The sequence below is a fragment of the Tachysurus vachellii genome, chromosome 3, assembly GCF_030014155.1.
Source record: "Tachysurus vachellii isolate PV-2020 chromosome 3, HZAU_Pvac_v1, whole genome shotgun sequence".
NCBI lineage: Eukaryota > Metazoa > Chordata > Actinopteri > Siluriformes > Bagridae > Tachysurus > Tachysurus vachellii.
This window is the reverse complement of record NC_083462.1, coordinates 24,226,624-24,247,010: the sequence shown is the minus strand read 5'-3', so window position 1 is coordinate 24,247,010 and position 20,387 is coordinate 24,226,624. Positions and strand designations below refer to the sequence as shown.

The following is a 20,387-nucleotide window of genomic DNA, read 5'->3' as shown; positions in this document are numbered from 1 at the left end:
AATTTTGGGAGTGTGCCTGAATTTGTACCTTGAGCTTGGGGTAGGTAAATGGAAAGGGCTTGTTGTCCTGTCCTTCCATCCAAATGTGAATCTACAAACTGACAGTGGTCTTCTCCATTGCCAAAGGAATCAGCAATACTGTAGAAAGTTTCTGAAAATAAAGAAAAGATTATAGGATTTAGTGCCTGAAAGGAAACAATCACAAGCTGAAGGTGATGGACACATAGACATTATGTACTATACAGTCATGGAAATGTGAAGATTATAGAAACATGAAATCTACAGACTGAATTAGATCAGGATTGTCAAACTTTGCAAACAAATCTTGGCTGGGCCACAACTGTTTTTTTTTTTTTTTTTTTTTTTTTTTGTGAGTCTTTGAAGGAAGTCTTTTATTTGGCATATTATCTAGTTTATATATTAACACAAATAAACCTGGTCCTTAATGTGATTGCATTTATTATCATCACTAAAGTTTTTTTTAAAATATACAGTATATGTTTATGGGGGCACGGTGGCTTAGTGGTTAGCATGTTCGCCTCACACCTCCAGGGTTGGGGGTACGATTCCCGCCCCCGCCTTGTGTGTGTGGAGTTTGCATGTTCTCCCCGTGCCTTGGGGGTTTCCTCCGGGTACTCCGGTTTCCAAAGACATGCATGGTAGGTTGATTGACATATCTGGAAATTTGTCCGTAGTGTGTGATTGCGTGAGTGAATGAGAGTGTGTGTGCCCTGCGATGGGTTGGCACTCCGTCCAGTGTGTATCCTGCCTTGATGCCCGATGACGCCTGAGATATGCACAGGCTCCCCGTGACCCGAGGTAGTTCGGATAAGCGGTAGAAAATGAGTGAGTGAGAGTATATGTTTAAAAATAAAATAAATTAATAATACATAATATTTATATCTCTGCTGAATTCATACAAGTCTCCATTTCTCTTGCGTTTGAGCTTCAGCCATTTCCTTATACAACATGGATCTTTCCACTGAGTGATACATTTGGAATCGATTAGTGAATCATACTAAAAGCCAACACCCAGCGGCATAGGGATTAGGTTTTGACTATTTTAAAATATTTTTCTATACTGATTATACATTTGTCAAATAATACGTATTGTGCAGTAATTGTACTATACACATATCCATAAAAGGTATATATTTAACTGCCCTAAACATTAAATGAATGTGTTTCTTTGTTTAATCACATTTTGCTTGGCTACAAGCTGCTGCCACATTTTTACCTGTTTTGTTTTAAAGAGTCAGAGTCGGAGTCACCAAATGTTATTTTTAATGTTTAGTGTGAAAAAGGTTATCATGGTTTTGTAAGGCAGTTTTATTAGTAGCACCAGATTAGCTGATAGTAGATCGAGTGTATTGAGCGATAACATGACAAATTAACACAATGTCACGTATATACAATTGCTTATATTCCCGTCTGGCTTCCAGCCAAAATACATGAGTGTGTTGCACATATCAGTATAATTAGATTTACATACAGTCACACTGTTTGTATGAAACACGTCACGTCACGTCACGTCACGTAACTTTCAAATGAAACTGAATAAAAATGAGCTGTAAACTAGATTTATGTAGACTAAACGTATGCTAAAGGCAAGGTGAATTGGATTTTTTGCAGCACAGATGTAAAAATATACAAATAAATAAAATTATCAATAGTACCCTTCAGTCCATCTCCCATAAAGATCTTGTAGCGCAGTGAGTTGCACAGGACCACACCCACAAACTTCCTGTACCAGGTGCGCTTGACAAATTGACTTCCTTTACAGGAACTGTGGGCAGGGTTGTACCTAAAGGAAAAAGGAATCCAAATAGGCTCGCCACCTAGGGGGAAAACAGGAATAATGTATTTGAGTTTGTTAGTGACAGGAGACTTGAATTGTTGTTCAAATATCAGAGGGTTTTTATGTTAAATGGCATCCGTTTAGAAAGCCCTTGAGTGCTGTTTCAGTGCAATTGATGTATTGTACCTGGGGGCCTCTCTATTAGAAGAGGGTCATCTGTAAAGAGTACAAAAAATCTTTTTAGACATTTACACTAAGATAAATGCTTTTCCTCTACAAAATAATAAAAGAAAATGAATAATGAAAAAGCTTCCCCAAAACTGGAGAGGATACTGACCTGATTCTGTAACATAACTTATTGTTTCGCTGATCGGCCCGAGACCATAAACGTTCTTTGCTTGAACTCTGAAGTAATACCTAAAAAAAACATGGTAAGTAAAAACAATGAGACACCTGGGTACTTGATATTTTACTTATTTTTTATAGAAATATTTTATTTATTTATTTTTAGGTAGCAATTATTGCCACAGTGCTTCAGGGTCCCAAGTTTTCTGGCCTTGTTTTTGACGGTTTTCTTCAGATTCATCTGTTTCCACTCGCCTCCAAAAACATGCCAGTAGATATACAGTATGGGTGACACAAAGTGCCTACCGGATATGAAAATGAATAAATTATAGTTTATAGTCATGTGAGGCTACAGAGAATAATGTCTAAACAGAGGAGCAAGAAGGAGAAATAAAAGAGAAAACTGACAAATGTCTTGCTTCAAGTTACTTGACTGAGTAAAAAAAAAGATTTCATAGAAGTTAAGAAAAAACAGTGAGGTTTAAGATACACACAGTGAAAGACAAATGAGAAAATCAACCCTTTTCCGATGTGTGTGTGTGTGTGTGTGTGTGTGTGCACGTGCACACTCGCAGAAGGTCACTACCTTCATGCTTCGCCTCTTTTTATTTGAGACTCATTAAATGACATAATATCTGTACGGCTGGATCAGATTAGAGAAGCTGGAAACTCTGACCAAAATAAAGTGGGAATTACAGGGACAATTCCAGACAGCCTGGGATACGGAGACCAGGGGAAGTGTGTGTATTTGTAACTGTGTTTTTTACCCCATTCACTTGACTGTAAATTTAAGTACTAAATTAAGTTTTACATAGTCTCTGACATCTGTATTTAAAAATCACTACTCTGTGTTTTCTTAAGTCAACATTTCCCTCTGCGTTATTTTTAAAGGTGGCAGCTGCTATCGTCAAACATAGGGTTCTGAGGACAGGCAAAGAAAACATCTACACTTAACACACACACACATACAGTACACACACACACACAAAATCAAGCAAAACACTCTTCATATATACATTCCAATCTTGTGAAATATCTACATTCTGACATCTGTAATAATTGTGTGCAAGCACATCATTTTTAAAATAGTCACCAGATCAGACAACTGCTGTCGGCTGATCAGCTTAAGTCTCGAATTGCCTGTTTTTGTGAGCACAAGGAACTTAATGTGAAGGAATGTAACACACGTGCATTCTCTTGGAGCGGATGATGTGTTTTAGGTCAGATCTGGTCACGTAACATGTGTGAGAAATGTCCATGCGAGCCATAAACCTCCAGCTCTACAGCAGCCTACAGATCTACAAAGCACCTCTATGGCCACCATAGAAATCAGAAATTTGACAGGACACCAGTATGTTTCTGTTTGTGTGCATTTGTAGGGCTCATAAGAGAGACACAAGTCACAGATCAGTGAGTCTGAGTAGAATAAAGCATGTTCTAATGGAGCTGCCAAGACTTAGTGAATGGGACATATGCTCTATATTAGCTACTTTCTGCAACATAAAATGCCAGTTTTCCTTAGCTCGTTTGAAACGAATCACATGTGTAATATTGTTCCTTTTCAATTACTCAGAGGTGAACTGACGGCTGTCTTCTTTGGATCATGGAAGACAGATCTATTATCAACTTTGCTTGTGATGTAAATCTCGCACCTTTAGACATGGTTGGACGGCGAGTGAAGCACTGAGCTGAAATCTCTTGCTTTTTCTGTGTAACTGCTATGCTCTATCACGATGCATGAACATTAAACACAAACTCCCACTCCAAGACACAAATCAAAATAGTTTATCACCATGTTGACTCTCTCTCATTGAAAGGTGAATGGGTGCTGCAAAATATTTGCATGGAACCAGATGATGTTTAGACTGAGGTTTGATCATAGAATCATAGGTTTGATGTGCCATAAGATGACATCAGCTCTACCTCAGTGTTGATATGAGTGAGATCTGTGAGTCATCAGAAACTTGAATTCTCCTCTCATTCTGTGCCATGCTCAATGAATTGTGGGACATTTGTTTGTCCATCAATCATTACAACTGTTGAATGTTTTATTCCTCCAGACTTTAGACTAGTAAAAATGTCTCTCTGTTGATCACATCACTGTTGCATAGGCATAAAAACCAGAAGAAAAATTGTTCAGTTACCAAATAAAGTGGATCCCAGTAAATGTCTGTATTCAATATAACTTACCACTTCAGAAAGCAATGTTCAGGAAACATCTCCAATGTCTCCGTAATCGGAATAGACACTATTTATAATTATTCTGCCATTTTAATGGAATTGTCCTAATTGTTTTAGTTAGGCTATGAACAAGTTATTTCTTTTCAGTGATACAAAGCAACAGAAATCATGCATTGGTAATGTAGCACTGAGTTCAAAAGTGCTTCATATGTTATATATTTAGACTAAACCACACTGAACAATCTAACTCACTAATAAATTAATTATTTTTCAATTATTTAATTATTTTGTAATGATCTGGATTTTAAAAACACTTATTGACTGATATTGTTAATGTTCCATGGAACAGTACATACTGTAAATACTGTTCAACTTCCACCATCTTAGGATCAGCAGCTTTGCTCAGCGGAGTGAAGTGTTCAGGATGGGGTATACTGTTTAGCAGTTCAGAAAGATACAGCAGAGCTAAACTATTCAGAGTTTTAAATGTGAGCAGGACTCTGTATGCGAACAGAGTCATTGTACTCGCATTTGCCAAGCAGCTGATGTTAATTAAATGAGACTGGGGTAATATGCACTGACTTTTCTGATAAGGACATGGGCTGTTGCTTTTGAGCAAGGTTCAGGCAGCAGGGCATCTAGTCCGATCTCTAGGTTATGAAAGCATGCGCTAATTTCTCATTTCTTAGATCCTCATGTAGGGTTACTCTATTACTTATGTTCCTCAGATGTTTTTAACTAGAGAGTTATGTAAGAATGACAAACCAGCATATAGGGTTACACCAAGGGATTTAACCAACATCCTTATTGTAGACAGATACAATATTAGCAAATTTGGCATGACTGTTTTTTTTTTTTTGGAAAAAGAATATAGTTGCCATGTATTCAAGTTTTTATAGCATAAAATGTTTATCCATTTTTTCCACAGGGCCAAACTGACAAATATAATTGTATATTGTATAAATATAATCAGTATAAAAGGAAAAGTCGTCATATGTTTACGAATTACATGTAGAAGATATTAGGTATAAACAGAAAATATGGCACTTATAAACAATATGTATTGTTTTAGGTTTGGTTTATGCTAACTATTTGGTAACAATCTTTTGAGTAAAATGTAATCCAGGTAAAAATGTGTATCTCTGCCAGTATCTCAGTCTTGACCAGTATCTGCATGGGTCTGTATGTATCTGCATGCATTGCTCTGCTTCGACATGACTAGCTGATTAATGTTATTGGCTGGTGGGTGTATATTTATTCATTATCTGGGTGAAGGTGCGTATTTATTTTAAAAACAGTGAACACCTACAAAACTGTTTATAAGAATTGGGATAGAAAACAAGAAGAGGTTTTGGCCAAAGCATTGGTCAAACCAGTCATAGCTATGCACGTAGACAACTTAGCACTACTCATGGGATTTTCTCTAATGAAAACCCACCAACAAAGCCCTAAAATTGTGATCAGCACCATTTGTGTGTTAACATAAGAAATAAAGTTCACCTGGAGTTTGGCTTGAGGTTCTCCACAGCTAGGTGTGTGCCAGATGAGAGACTAGATGACCATCTGTTGGTCAGGACATCATCATAGGAGGCGCTGTGCACCATGTATCCTGTAGAGATAGCCATCAGTGATGATAAGAAGAGGGCAAATTACTTGCAATCAATTGAATAGGTTTGACTTGAATAAGAAATATTTTTGCTTCTACAATCTAGAAAGCCAATACAGCTATGCATTATGGAAATTATGGAACCTATAAGCATTAAATTTCACTTCAGGTTAAAGCAAAGGCCTAAGTGTGTGTGTGTGTGTGTGTGTGTGTGTGTGTGTGTGTGTGTGTGTGTGTGTGTGTGTGTGTGCTCATATATGCATATTTATGTCAACATGGCACTAAATTAGGCAGAGTTGGGGATGCAAAAAAGAAAGAAGAAAGGAGGGGAGAAACAGTATGGAATGAAGTTATGCACAGGGAGAGGACAAGAGGAAAACAACTACTATCTGTTTTAGACATCATGCAGTCTCATGGCTGCTTCAAATCTCTTCTACTCTATTTTCCTGAAAGCACACAGGGACACTCAATGACTAATTCTGACAACAAAATCCAGTAATCTTCTATACTTCTGAGTTTACCTGGTCTCATAAGTCATAAGAGGGACCGGCCTTGTTTATAAACTAAAGGTGAATCAATGATACTGTTTAGTTTATTGGTAGCAGTGAAACATAGAAGGTCATATGTACAGTGGATGCTTTTTCACAGAACCCTTTGTGGAGTGTCTAAATGAGTACTTGGGTGTACTTTAATGCTTGAGCACTCCTTAAAAACCTCTCAAAAGGGAAAACACGCTGTTACAGAGTTCTAGACAGAAGCTTTTATGGATCTATTTTTAAATGTAAGTGTGTGCTTAATTTCAATCTATTTCATAGACAGTTAAGAATTCATAGCTTCCTAAAGAGGTTTCTCTCAGAGAGGAAAACCCTTAAGTGTTCTAGACTGTACTTCATGAAAATTCATGTATTCCAAAATGTATTTGTAGGGCCATGCTAGATTTATGCAGAAGTAGCACCTGAAACCATGTCATCCTTCAATGGGCGAGCCCAGTCCAAAATAACAAATGAGTGACATCCCTCCATGGCAATTACAGTGATGTTCTTTGGCTTGTGTTTGGGTGGCTGCTTTTGGCTGGCTGTGGCACTGTCCTTTTCAATGAGGTCAGCCAGCACATCCACCTGCAGGTACTCTAGCGCCTCGGTCAGGGAACATGGAGCACCAGGATCCTTCTGGATGTAATTCACATATGGAGCTGAGAAAAGAAAAAAATGGGGGCTCAGTGAAAAGTGAAAGTCAAAAATATTGACTCTTTCTGTCCAGTCATCAGCAGCATACTGTATTAATACGTTCCACATTCTCTGATGAATAAAGAAAAAAAAATTGTTTTATTTGGGTTTAGACCACGTGTCTTACATTCCTGGTATAGTCTAGCTGACTGAATGAAACCTCTGACTCATTGTGGTTCTCTGGTTTGTTTGCAGGGACAGAAGGGGTTGTTACTTGAGAATTTTGTTTATCTGTTATCTGTTGGCAGTTTTGTGGTGGTTCGGTAGGCTTTGTCTATATTGCTGGCTCATTGTGGTTCTGTGATTGCTGTAGTCTGACAGCTGGGAGTGCTTCCAGAAATTTGATTGGGTTACAAGACACACACCTGGATCTAATCAAATGCTCCATGAGATGTTGCAGACCAGAACAAACACTATTCATGTCACACTGCATTGAGTTATGATCTAATAACCTAAGGCCTCTGTTTCATGTGTGATAAGAAGAGATGCTTCAGAATAAAAAGCTCACAAAACACATAACATAACAGAACATAACACATGATTTTGCGGTTGTCATGTATAAATGTGACAGTGGATATACTGGGGGTCTGGGGATTAAAGGAGATTCCGTAGCCTTGACAAACTATTAAAGCATGAAAATACATGGCACATTCTCTCTTTCTCTTGCGCTTTGTGGTCAGCTGAGGTAACTCTGAGTTTTTTTGATGCCAGTGTACTATGACGTTTACTGTTCATTTACATTTTATAATAGTCATGTTTTAAGTTCATGAGATTTCTTGTGTCCTCATTTTACTGCACCACTGCTTCATTTTTAGTTTTTAACTTTACTTATCCTGTTTTTGTTGTTTCCTGGGTGAGAATAAGTATGCAAATGCCAGTAGAAAAAGAACAGTTTGAACTCACGCAGAGTTCATTTTGGTTGTCTATAATGGGATCCTTTTTGGGACTTTTGAGTGTTATAAGAGCAGTTCTGCACTGGTGCTACTGGCTCCACTGGTATCTGTGGTGTTGACATCTGTGCTTGCTCTCTCAGTCCAGCAAGCCTGAGGACCACAGTGGGATTCCTTTGTAAAATAACATGGAGCTGGCTTATTACGCCACTCATTCTTTTCCCAGACAAAGCTGTTGATGTCAAGTTGCTGCCAAGAAAAGCACATTAGAAGAGCCATGAGACACCATGAACTCTCGAAACATGGTTGAATGTTCAGAAAAAAAAGCATCTCCAGGTCAGGGCCTTTTTCTGACAGGTTTACACCTTTGTATTGTAGTTGATCAGTCCTTAAATTTATAACGTAATATTAGCTCAAACTTGTTGCTCTGTTTTCCATGCAGTTACTAAATAAAAATAATATATTGATATATTATATAATGATAATGATATAGAAATATAACAGAACAAAAGACGTTGAAATAAAATTGGTCAACATAGTTCATTAACAGGTCGGAGAAGCTGTCGACCTCTTATTGGATATGAAAATAAAATTGAATGACTACATTGTCTTAGCCTCCATTCTGTGGTTAAACTTTTCATTAAATCACAGCTTTGGGGAAAAAAACACACCAGAAAAAGAGAAAGTAGGAAACCATTAAGCAGGAGGTCCTTGACCATCCCACAGTGTCACATGCCTAGAGCTGGCCTCAGATCAGAAGCCTGAGCAGGGCAATGTAGATGAGCGAAGCAGACACAGTCTGTTAACAGCATACTTTATCTCTACAGACTGTGCTGGAGAGGAAGTATTGGCTAGAATAATGTTTACAGTAAACTCACACTACCTTCTGAGTCTAACTTCCAGCCCTGCTCTCAACATCTGCAGAAGGTTCTGGCAGTCTCAAAATATTTAATCAGGAAAAGATTGTAGCAGCGAGGAGAATAATGCACTAGAAGGATACAGGCCACAAAGACAGAATCACCTCTTAACTTTACATACCAAATCCAGAAATCCATTCCAAAAGCTTCCAGATGACTTGCATTTACCAAGCCATTAACCTTATTAACTACAATCTACAGTGGTGTCCAAAAATGTAGTCCACACAATTTCTAGTTCACTGTTTCAATTTAAGCAAATTTGTCAGTCTTATCGCTTCCATCGAAGCTCTTTGACTTTGACTCTTATGAATTTAATCTTACACAGATCATCATTTTCAAATATTCTATTTTTTTTCAAACAAATAATTGCCGATATTTATTGTTTGCATCAAATCGTTTGAAATGAATGTATTATAACTGATGGAGCACTTAGTGCAGTGCATTGTTTTACAGTGAAATGGCAGAAAATGAAATACAGTGTAGGATATCTAACACAGGGTTCCCACACGTCCTGGAAAACCTGGAAATCCTGGAAAATTAATGACCAATGTTCCAGTCCTGGAAAACACATGGAAAATGAGAGAAAACATAAATTGTCCTGGAAAAAATCTTGTTGTCCTGGAAAATTATTATTTTTAAATGTTCTTGATCATTTAAAGAACAGTTTACAACTGGTCGAAACAATTAACGTTAGTAACAGAAAGCGCTCTGTTCAGAGACGCTGAGTTTTGACAGGTTTTTGTTATGCTGTTTAATCTCGCTGTGACGGATGATGCTGTCATGTGTTGGCGGTTTCAGGTGCTAGGAATGGTTTAAGTGCTCGAATGTTTTCAGCAAATGGTGACGGGGAAGCAGGTTATATTAACCTTGTTAATCTGAATATCATGTGCAAGGGGAATGCACAGCAAACTAAAACATGCATGACGGCATTGGTCTGAGAAAGGAAAGGGTATTAATATGTGCTGCCTTATTATTTTATAAATGTTGAAATTTCATTCACATGACAAATTGTCTTTAAAAGTATAGTTAAGTAATAGCCATAAAATGTACGCTGTTTTTAAGACTTCTGAAAAGAAGAACATATTTAGGCCGTGAATCTGTGATCCTTGTCTTTTTTTGCTAAATTTGAACTGTCCTGGAAAAGTCCTGGAAAATGATCTCTGAAAAAGAGTGGGAACCCTGTAACAGTAAGAATGGTAAAGATACTCTTTGTTAACATCTAGTGTTAGTGTTTTTCAGTGTTATTGGTGTTTATATAGTGTTGAAGTACAGCAATATACCTCTAAATATATTATGTTACTTTATGCAAAAGTATTTTAATTATTATAAATGTTATGGTGTTTTTTGTTTTTTTTTGCTATGGTAGGTCAGAGCAGGAAATGATTTCACATCTGGAACTGAAAACATAAAAAGCTGTTTATAGAGTTAAATCTATCATTCTCCTACCCCCACCCTTCTCTCTCTCCCAGTTTGTGCAGGAAGCTACATGCCACAAGTTTTCACGCAAATTATTCTTAATCCTTTCTCTCAGGATTTCAGAGATATCCTATAAGATACAGAAGTTATCCTCATTAAAGTAGCTGAGGTACTCGATTTTGTAATGTCAAATGGCATACTCCTACAGAACAAATAAAACATGGGCCAAGACTCATTACTTGCTGAGAACCATACCAAGGTGATTTATGGTACTCATGGTTGTGAACCTATAAATGCAGAGGAAAATACAAAGCAATTTATGAAATGATACTTTACCTGTGAAGCGTTTCTTGCCGGCAACATCAAACTCAGATGACGGGCTGTTATTAAAGAAGCGGAACCCAGTTGTGGGGGTGTGAGTAGTATGGGGCAGCTGAGTGGTGATAGGGATCATGGTGGTCTCCATCAAAAACTCATCTGTTAGATAAAAAGCACACAACTAATAGCTGTTAACTAAGTATTATTATAATATAATTGTGCATACGGTTTTTAATCAACTGAGATATTTGATAGACTCCTTAATAGAAAATTCATACTGGCTAATGTATCATCTACCAAAGGCTAAAACACAAAGATGGAACCTGTACTAATCTATGTGCCATACAGTATGAGAGGGTTTTTGTTTTACATTTATTTTAACATTCAAAGTTAAAGGTGGGGTCTCCGTTGTTTGAAAGCCAATGCTGAAATTTGAAATCACCAAAACAAACACGCCCCTAACCCAAATGGGTCCCATCCCTGTTTTGATAGCTCCACCCCACACATACACCAGACAAATATAACCCAAGTATAACCCAGACAAGTATTATGGCGGAACCTGTTGGGGCAGCTGACCGAGGGGATATTTTTATCAATAAATGAACTCAATGAGTAATACTATGGTAATACAAATATGTTTTTGTAGTACTGTGTGTTGTACCGTGAAAGGTTTATCTCCGTTTCACGCGGAAGACGTTCAGTTCTCTCCAGCGCTGGAAAGCTGATCCTATATTAACACGGGTCCTGCTTCTTGCCTTATCGTAAGCCTTCCTTCGCTTTCTTTCTTTGTTTTTATCTGCCATGTCAATGTTAAAACCACTTTCTGCTAATGTCACACCTGCGCACTGAACACTCCGCCCATATTGACAAGACACGCCCCTTTCTGCTCATTGGCTACACGTTAGTGTTGTTTTTTTGTTTTGTTTGGCGGCCCAACTCAGTTTTCTTAAGCATTTCTCAAACAACGGAGACCCCACCTTTAAGCAATTTGACTATGAATGGATATTTCCCATATTTATGAGCCATATATACTGTGCATAAAGAAGTAATAGGAAGTAATTAATTTTATTTGAAGAACATTGAAGCATGTAATCCTTATCCAGATTCACATTTGGTTTATATTTCCTTAAATCACATTACACAAGAATATATTATATGGTATGGTGAGTCAAACCCTCTCTAATTCCATCTTAATTCTGGTTACACTGCCATTACACTGGCATTAAATGTCATGCCAAAACCATCTCTTTATTAAAATATACTAACATGTTTTGCATATTTTAGGGGCAGACATGAGGTCATCTAAATTCTTTCACTTTTTCATTGTTGAATAGCTGTTTTACATGGACTTAATATTTCGCCTATACAGTATTTGTCGTGTCATGTTAAAAATACATGAAAAATGTGACTTTGTTTTTACAAAGCTCACCACTTGGGTAGCAGTCCAGTATTCCATAATCATCCATCATAGGAATGCCATTCTTATCCAGCTTTGCAAATGTTCCAGGGGGACAGGTAGGCAAAGCTTCAGTTGTGTACTCCAGAGTAGTAATTTCTGTTGTTGTTGGTTCAGCAGTGGTGGTGGTGGTTGGTTCAGCAGTGGTTGTAGTTGTAGTTGTGGTTGTAGTTGTTGTGGTTGTAGTTGTTGTGGTTGTAGTACTGGGTGTAGGACGATCCAGGCCCACAAGTGGCTTCCCTCCAACAGTGAGGTACTTATCTTTGGGGTTAACAACAGGCCGACTGTCCCTCCCATGACCAAACAAAGCCATACCTTCCTGGTTTACTAATGGGGTACCCTCTTCATCTAATGGAAAACAGATCATATGTTAACATTTAAAGTTAGCAGTTTGTAAAATAAGAATGAATATGAAAACATACCAAAGATAGTTTTCCCATCTTCTCCAATGACTACTTTCCTGGGCCGGCCTCTAGAATCCTGTAAAACCTTTCCCTCTTCATTCATCAGTACTCCTTTATCCAGATCTACAACCTAAGGGTGGTACATTTAATGTCAGTACATTAGAAAGAGTAAAAAAGACACATAACAGGACCTAAGACATGAGAAATACATTTCCAGAAGAGAATGTTTTCATTTTTTTTAACGATGTTGGCAGAGAAAGGCTCATTATATACTATCATTCATGATAACAATTATTAAAGTAAACGCACCCATCTGGTTCCATCGGGGCCTGTAATATATTTGACTCCATTTCCTTTTGTATTTTCATTTGATGTAGATGCAATTTTGCCATTTGTTGCTGTAAGATTTGGTCGCGCATTCTTGCCTACACAAGCAAATTAATACAAGAAACTAAAACTTCATTCCTTCACTGATACTTATCTATATATTTAACAAGACTTGTAAATAAATCTTTACCTTGCCCATAATTAGGTTTGTGTAAACCAACTGGGGTTTTTCCTCTTGAATTTTTGTCAGATCTGCTTGGATAGCGTGATCTCACCACTGGATTTCTTGCTGGAACTGTTACAGGGGTCTTGAAATCTTTTGATGTGTCACCACCAGCAGGTTGCATCAGGGATGATCGTGAGACCAATCCCACAGTTGATCTAACATTAGCATTTTGACTAGCACCTGTGCCTTGATCTGAAGGTGAAGCTTTGTGTTCCATTGTCTGGGAGGCAGAAGAGGACGAAGAAGTTGAAACGGATGATGAAGAGGAGTTTTGTTTAGCAGCAGAGCCCAGTTGTGTATTTTGTACTGTTTGTAACCTACCACGCAACCTTAACTCATTCAGACGACTGGCCAGGAGAGCAGAACGAACCTTTCCATTGGAACCCAGACCAAGTCTATTGAGAGTCATATAGGATGTGTGAGAGCTGTTGTCAGAGGTTTGACCAGACCTCTGAATGTGTTTAGAATCAGAAGCAGTTTTTTGGGGGGAAGCAGTTGGGGCAGTGTTCTTAATCTCCTGGGTGTCTTTGCTGACCTCAGAGAGGTAATCATGTTTGTGATCATTGCCTGATATTGTGTGTTCTTTGTGATCATTAGAGGTTGTCTGTCCACTACTTGAAGCTGCTTGTCTACTCTTTACAGTGGGTGTTGCAATGTTAGAGTTGAAGGTTGTTGGGGAGGTTTTGGTTTTACCACTGACATGCTCTCCTGAGGCTGTTGGATTAGATGGCATTCCTCTCAAAAAGGGCCTACCTGCTCCTACTGAAGAAGCAGTCCTGCTCCATGGGATCCTGCCATCTTTTCTCTGACTACTTCCAATTACCACCCTGGCATTTCTGTTAGACAAGGAGGAACCATGTCCTGGACTTGCTGTAGAAGGAATCTGAGTTGAACGCAAATAACTGTTAACAGCCTTGTCTTTATAATTGTTACCAACATCCTGTGTATTCTCTGCTTTGATTGGAGGGGCAAGAGTAGTGGTATATTGATAAGTAGAAGGTGTGTCTTCATTATTTTGAATTTTTATTTTATGATCATTTTTACTGTTATGTTTTGTATTCAAGTTACTGGTTGATTGGGTATCCCTGTTGTCTGTACTGGAAACTGCTGAAGACTGTGACAAAGCAGATGACGTTAAAGTTGTTTTTTGTCTACCTGCCTGATATTTGTGACCTTTATTTTGAGTTACTCTTCTACCATTTGGATAAGCAGGACCAGGCCCTGAATTACTGGCATGCCTTGCTGAGGAAGAAACTCTGCTTGTCCCAGCTGATGACAGTGATGAAGATGATGACTCTCTATCTGTTTCTGTCTTCGTTTCCTGAGGTGATGTGGTGGGTGATGGAGTGGATGATTTTACTACTGTATCACTGACTTTGCCTTCAGGATATAAGCTAGTGTGGACTTTCTTTGAGACTATAGGGTCTTGGCTTTTGGGTAAACTAGAGGATCCACCATTTTGATTTCTTGTCCGTGACCATGAGGTACTCAAGGGTGGCCGTCTTAAACGGTTGCCATTGACAACTGAGGATGTGCGAGGTGTCAGTGACTGAGACCTGTCATGGCCCTCTTTGGACATTAGAGGGAAGGAATGCTTTTTTGGTAATGGACTTTTATGAACAGAGCTTGATTCCTTAGCTCCAGATGAAACTTTATGTTGTTCTTCCTCCTCAGTTTTTGGAGCATTGTTAGTACTTTCTGGTTGTGTATCCTCAACAGCTTCATTTGCTGTTGCTTTATCGTCTTTTGGAGTGTCTGTTGGTGCCTCTTCCTCATCTCCTTCTTTTTCACTACTAATGGTTGTTCTAGAATTGGAACCTGAATTTCTGACCGAGCCCCTTAGTGATGAAAAAATGCTGTGATAAGACCGTGTTTGAGAAAGGGGGCGAGATTTCTTGTTTGTGGGTGAAGAAGTAGTGGTATGGGTAAGAGATATTTCTGTGTCTTCTGTATCTTGGTCTTCTAAGTCATCATATACAGATGTTCTGGAGGTGCTCTTGGACTGAGTAGAATGCCGTAAGGCAGTAGTGCTGGCTGGCAACACAGAGTACATACAAATCTTAACCTGTAAGTTTTTTAAGCATTTTTTGGCATAGAGTTGAGTTAAACATGCGTAGTGCACATTTACTCCTCACTTTAAAAAATTAACTACATCTACTCAACGTGATCTGTATTATGTGGCCTCCTAGTCTCTCTCTCTCTCTCTCTCTCTCTCTCTCTCCCTCTCTCTCTCTCTTTCTCTCTCACTCTTGTGTTTAAGCAAGAGAATACACACACATTTTTATCACAGATTTTTCAGGGTTTTGTCAGTCATGTCTGTGCATCTGCCTTTAATGACAAGCATCTGTCTGACATTAATTCCTCAGAAATTTGGGAATAGAAATTTCAGAGGAGATTATGGAGGTTTTATTCATTTAAATTTGCTGTCAACTTCAATCAGATGTAGTGTTCAAGCAAGCAAGATATATATATTCTCTTGCTTGAACACTACATCTGAGAAAAACCTTAAAAATCTGTCAACTTCAGGTTCTAGGTTACACATAGCTATTTTAATGATTTAGACAAATCTCAATTTACTTAACTGGAAAAGCCTACTCTGTAAAGAACTCTACCGTGTAAAAGCTGATGTATTGTTTTAAAAAAACCTCATTATATTTCTCTGATTTTAACATCATATTCAAGATGGCCATTGCAACAGCTAATTTGCAACAGCTAATTTGTGACTTACTTTCAGGCATTGCAACACTCAAGGCTTTAGACTGTGGTCCTTGTCCTTTTCTGTTGGCTGCTCGAATTTTAAAGATGTAACGATCACCAGGTGCCAGCCCATCTATGGTGGCCGATGTTGTAGTGCCACGATATGTTACTGATTTTGCTCCAAAGGGTTTCAGGGCTGGAGCATAGGACAGAATATATTCTGGAATAGGAACAAAGAGTAATAAATCTGGTCATTTATATCTAGATGGGGTTCAATCCTCTTTGACTAATAGAAAGCAGTACATTGACTAATGCAACATGTAAAAACAGAAAATATGATTTATTTTAATTTGTAACTTGGCAAAATACTAGAATAATTCTTCACTGCCAATTCCTCCTGAACGTTGGCCATACTCCTCACAGATTAAACAAGATAGGAGCTGTTGAATTATAAACAGGAGTGCATTGTACTGTAAGCCTCACCTCTGATTTTACCATTGGGTTCATCTGGTGGATCCCATGTTGCAGTGACTGCTGTGCCTTTCCCTCTAAGTGGTTTCACCTCAAAATTCTCCGGAGGGCCAGCGGGTGCTGCAGAGTTATGGACATGATAACAGGTCATAAATGAAGAGAAGAGGCAATACAGAGATTTTGCTCTAGATCTTCAGTGTTCTTCTCGCCATTTTTATTTTTATTTGGAAACAGCACAGTTCTAGGTATTCCAGGAAAATTAGTAATGAAGTCATCAATGGTTTTCAGTGGTTCCAAGACACCTTAATGATCCATTACACATTGGGTGTTATAATGCATAATTTAAACTACACTGAGAGAAATCTTTGTTAATTGTGTGTATGCGCATATAGGTATGTGTATGTGTGTTTGTGTGTGTGTGCATGTGTGTGTGGGTGTGTGTATGTGATGGTGGGTTTTTGTGTTACACATAAGGTGTCCTGCAAAACAAATCAACCAGATATCTATGTGGTATGTAACTGCAAACTAAATGCATATACTTGTCTACTTTTACATGCACAACACAAATTGTTTGGAGCTCACTCAACTCAAAGAATCCTGGGTAATCCATACCTGATTCAGGGGTCCTTTGAAATACAGATACACTCCATTTCCCATGTTGGTCACCCTGAGTGATTCGAACAGAGAATTCATACATTCCATCTGCAGACAGCTTCTCAATCACAAGCCGCTTCTGTGAGGTCTCCTTATATTCCCATCGAGCAGACTCTCCCTTCTCTCTGTATCTGACAGTGTATTGCCTACAAGCAATGGATATTCATTGTGTCTCATCAAAAATTCATTTTGAATTATTCTCTTCTCTCTTATTAGACACTAACCACTATCATACAAAGCTTTGTTAATATATATTACACAAGTCAGTTTTACACAAATCATATAATTTATTACAGAAAACATTTTTTTAAACAAAACCAACCTGATGCATTTCCTACCTGGTACCTTCAGGGAAACTTTTCTGTTTCTTGACAAGTGGATCCACCCATGTGATTACAACAGACTGGGGAGACAGTATCCTCACTGTAATGTCTTCCACCTCCTCTACTTCATCATGCTCTGATAAACATGGTTAATGATTAGAAACTTGATTTCCCAAAAGACTAAGATTGTTTTACAGTAATAAACTGAGTATCATATCATTATAGAACCATTAAACATAATTTTAACTCCACAATGATTTAATGTTGTGTGATTTTGTGTTCCTCTTGTAATGGCCTGCCATTTATATTATAATTTATGGCTTAACAAGGTTTAAATTATAAGGTAACTTCAAATACAAATTTATTTATATTTACTCCAATTTCTGAGGCACTTAAAATGTGGATTTTTTTAATTTCTGAGAAACACAGATATGACCTTATTCTGTGAGCTTATTTACTATTTGATAAGATTCTATCTGAATGTTTCTATTTAAGCGATCTCTAAATCTCATTAAATAATGAACAAATGGTTATAAACATTGTAAAGAAGTTTTTAACAGATAGCAATATTAAATACGCTTGAAAATACAATACATGTTTCATTACAACTACTAAAGCAAGACTGTTCAAGTCAACCAAGTCGTCAAACTCCATCTTGCAATACACACCACAGTCTACAAGCATGATCACCATGGACTACACTTCCATGGCCAGCTGCTACCTGACATTCAGCCCCCCTTTACACTGAAAAGCTGAGCATATATTAAGCATATTGCTTGGAGCGAGTGTAAAGAAGTCTGTATTTTTGTCACTTTTACATTATAGCACAATCAAAGTCTTTCTTTTGCATATCCTAGCTTTAGAGGTTGGAGTCAGAGCACATGGTCAGCCTTGATACAGCACCCCTAAAGCAGAGAGGGTTGAGGGCCTTGCTCATGATCCCAGCAATGGCACTTGAGCTTTGACATTCCAATCAACAACATAGAGCCTTAAACACTTGAGCTACCACCACCCCTAGCTAATGTCAGGAATGTTTAATGCTACTGTTGTCTGATGTTAGGCCACAAAATTAGCCTTTTTATCTAATATGCCCGTGTAGTTCTATATTTTAACTGCAGTGAGTACAGTAGTCCTGGACTGTACCTGTTTTTATTACTCTTATGTTGTATATGTAAAACTGTTACAGGGATAAGTTACTGGTCTCCTCTGGCACTGTTGTAAGTCTGTTCTTCTCTGTCAGAGTGTATAAGAAACATGAATGTTGATTGGTCACCTATGTTGCAGTCATCATACATTCATCCCGGATGCTGCTTGACCGGCAGATACAACCTCATCAAACCGAATTTATCTCTGATTTTGAGACCTCTTCATTTTTTCTAGTCTAACAACAAAAACTTTAAAATTTAAAAACCACAGGATAATAAAGTATCCACCAGTAAAGTTTATGTGGTTAAATCATTTTCAGCCAAAATGGCACATTTAACTTACTAATACTGAGGTCACTTGGTACTACTATAACAGCTTCTACCTGGAGGAGGGCTTTCGGTATTGACAGTCTTGCTTGCTGGTACGGTCCTCTGTGGGGCTTTCTGTGCCTGCAGTGATACCACATAGATGGACTCAGAAGCTATGAATAGAGAAATATCAAATACAGCCATGTATCATTATATACACCACGCCATGCTGTTCACAAACTGAACATATCTATCCATGCTAATGAACTCTTGCAGCTTCTAGTATTATAAGTGCATTAACACAACAAGAGCAATAAGGAAACAGAATAATCAGAGATAATAAACCACATAAACCTGCTTGGGGAATATCAAAATCCAAAAGTTATCATATGACACTTGTAATCACCTAGTTTAGGTTTGTTAGCATTGCGCTGGTCAGCTTGAGGCTGACTGAGGTCCACCCTATGTTTGTTTTGAGAGCGAATGGGCAGGTATCCTCCTCTCTGTGGAGCTTCAGGGCCTGAGGAGGACTGAGGGGCTCTCTGCCGTAACACTGTTGATTTCTCATCTGTAGGACGAGGGCTTATCTTAGAGGAGCGCTCAGATGACCTCCTACCTAACAAGAGACAAAGACAATGTTTGCTTTATTTCTTTGATAAGATTTAATTAAGTTTAAATAACCTATTTAATCTATCTATCTATCTATCTATATCTATGTGTGTGTGTGTATATCGAGTCAAGTAATATAAAGTGTCTCTTCACATAAGACAGACATAAGTCTATAAGTAATACTCATTCATTACCGCTTATCCAAACTCCCTCGGGTCACGGGGAGCCTGTGCCTATCTCAGGCGTCATCGGGCATCAAGGCAGGATACACCCTGGACAGAGTGCCAACCCATTGCAGGGCACACACACTCTCATTCACTCACGCACTCACACACTACGGACAATTTTCCAGAGATGCCAATCAACCTACCGTGCATGTCTTTGGACCGGGGGAGGAAAGCGGAGTACCCAGAGGAAACCCCCGAGGCACGGGAAGAACATGCAAACTCCACACACATAATGCGGAGGCGGGAATCGAACCCCGACCCTGGAGGTGTGAGGCGAATGTGCTAACCACTAAGCCACCATGCCCCCTTTCTGTAAGTAATAATTTACTTCATTTTCATTCATTACTTCAGTAATTTCTCAGAAATGTTATAAAAGTTTGTTGCATGGACTTAAAAGGCTGTGATTTGGGATAATGATCATTTATATGATGTTATTCATTAACTTTAAGATCTTCGTGACTTTTTGTAGATGATCTGTTTTTTGTTGTTCTTTCTTTTGTAATGTGGCATCAATTTGTTTGTGTATGTCATACCATGGCTACAAAAAATATGTTGATTAGATCTTGTAGCAAACAAAAGCGATTTTGAATCTCAGAAAAAATGTTTGCAGAATGCAGAGAGAATTTAACAACCCATGTTTATTCAAGCTTATAGACATTCAAGACCACACAGTCCTCTGCGCTCTCACTTCCTTTTTGCTGTTTTTCTAGTGTTATTCCCCATATGACTGGACCTTGCCAGCAGACAGCCAGGCAGTTTTTCCTCCCTTTCCGTTAAAGCATTGATTTCTCTCCCATTTTTCAATGTCCTACTTTTTCTTCTCTCTTCTCATTGCTGTGCAG

At 38.3% G+C, this 20,387-nt stretch overlaps 1 protein-coding gene across 1 annotated transcript in view; it reads right to left on the bottom strand.

The window, feature by feature from the left end:
* fndc1 (fibronectin type III domain containing 1) overlaps window positions 1–20,387 on the bottom strand; it is a 36,243-nt gene that overhangs the window by 1,733 nt on the left and 14,123 nt on the right. Inside the window, exons 5-21 of the mRNA XM_060866366.1 lie at window positions 19,116–19,325; window positions 18,784–18,882; window positions 17,271–17,391; window positions 16,891–17,078; window positions 16,291–16,398; window positions 15,839–16,027; window positions 13,075–15,144; window positions 12,867–12,982; window positions 12,576–12,687; window positions 12,127–12,501; window positions 10,716–10,856; window positions 6,886–7,122; window positions 5,825–5,933; window positions 2,136–2,215; window positions 1,985–2,014; window positions 1,677–1,838; window positions 29–151 (exon numbers count right to left, since the gene is read on the bottom strand). Of these exons, the coding sequence (XP_060722349.1) occupies window positions 29–151; window positions 1,677–1,838; window positions 1,985–2,014; window positions 2,136–2,215; window positions 5,825–5,933; window positions 6,886–7,122; window positions 10,716–10,856; window positions 12,127–12,501; window positions 12,576–12,687; window positions 12,867–12,982; window positions 13,075–15,144; window positions 15,839–16,027; window positions 16,291–16,398; window positions 16,891–17,078; window positions 17,271–17,391; window positions 18,784–18,882; window positions 19,116–19,325 (4,470 nt within the window). The remainder of the gene's footprint in view (window positions 1–28; window positions 152–1,676; window positions 1,839–1,984; window positions 2,015–2,135; window positions 2,216–5,824; window positions 5,934–6,885; window positions 7,123–10,715; window positions 10,857–12,126; window positions 12,502–12,575; window positions 12,688–12,866; window positions 12,983–13,074; window positions 15,145–15,838; window positions 16,028–16,290; window positions 16,399–16,890; window positions 17,079–17,270; window positions 17,392–18,783; window positions 18,883–19,115; window positions 19,326–20,387) is intronic.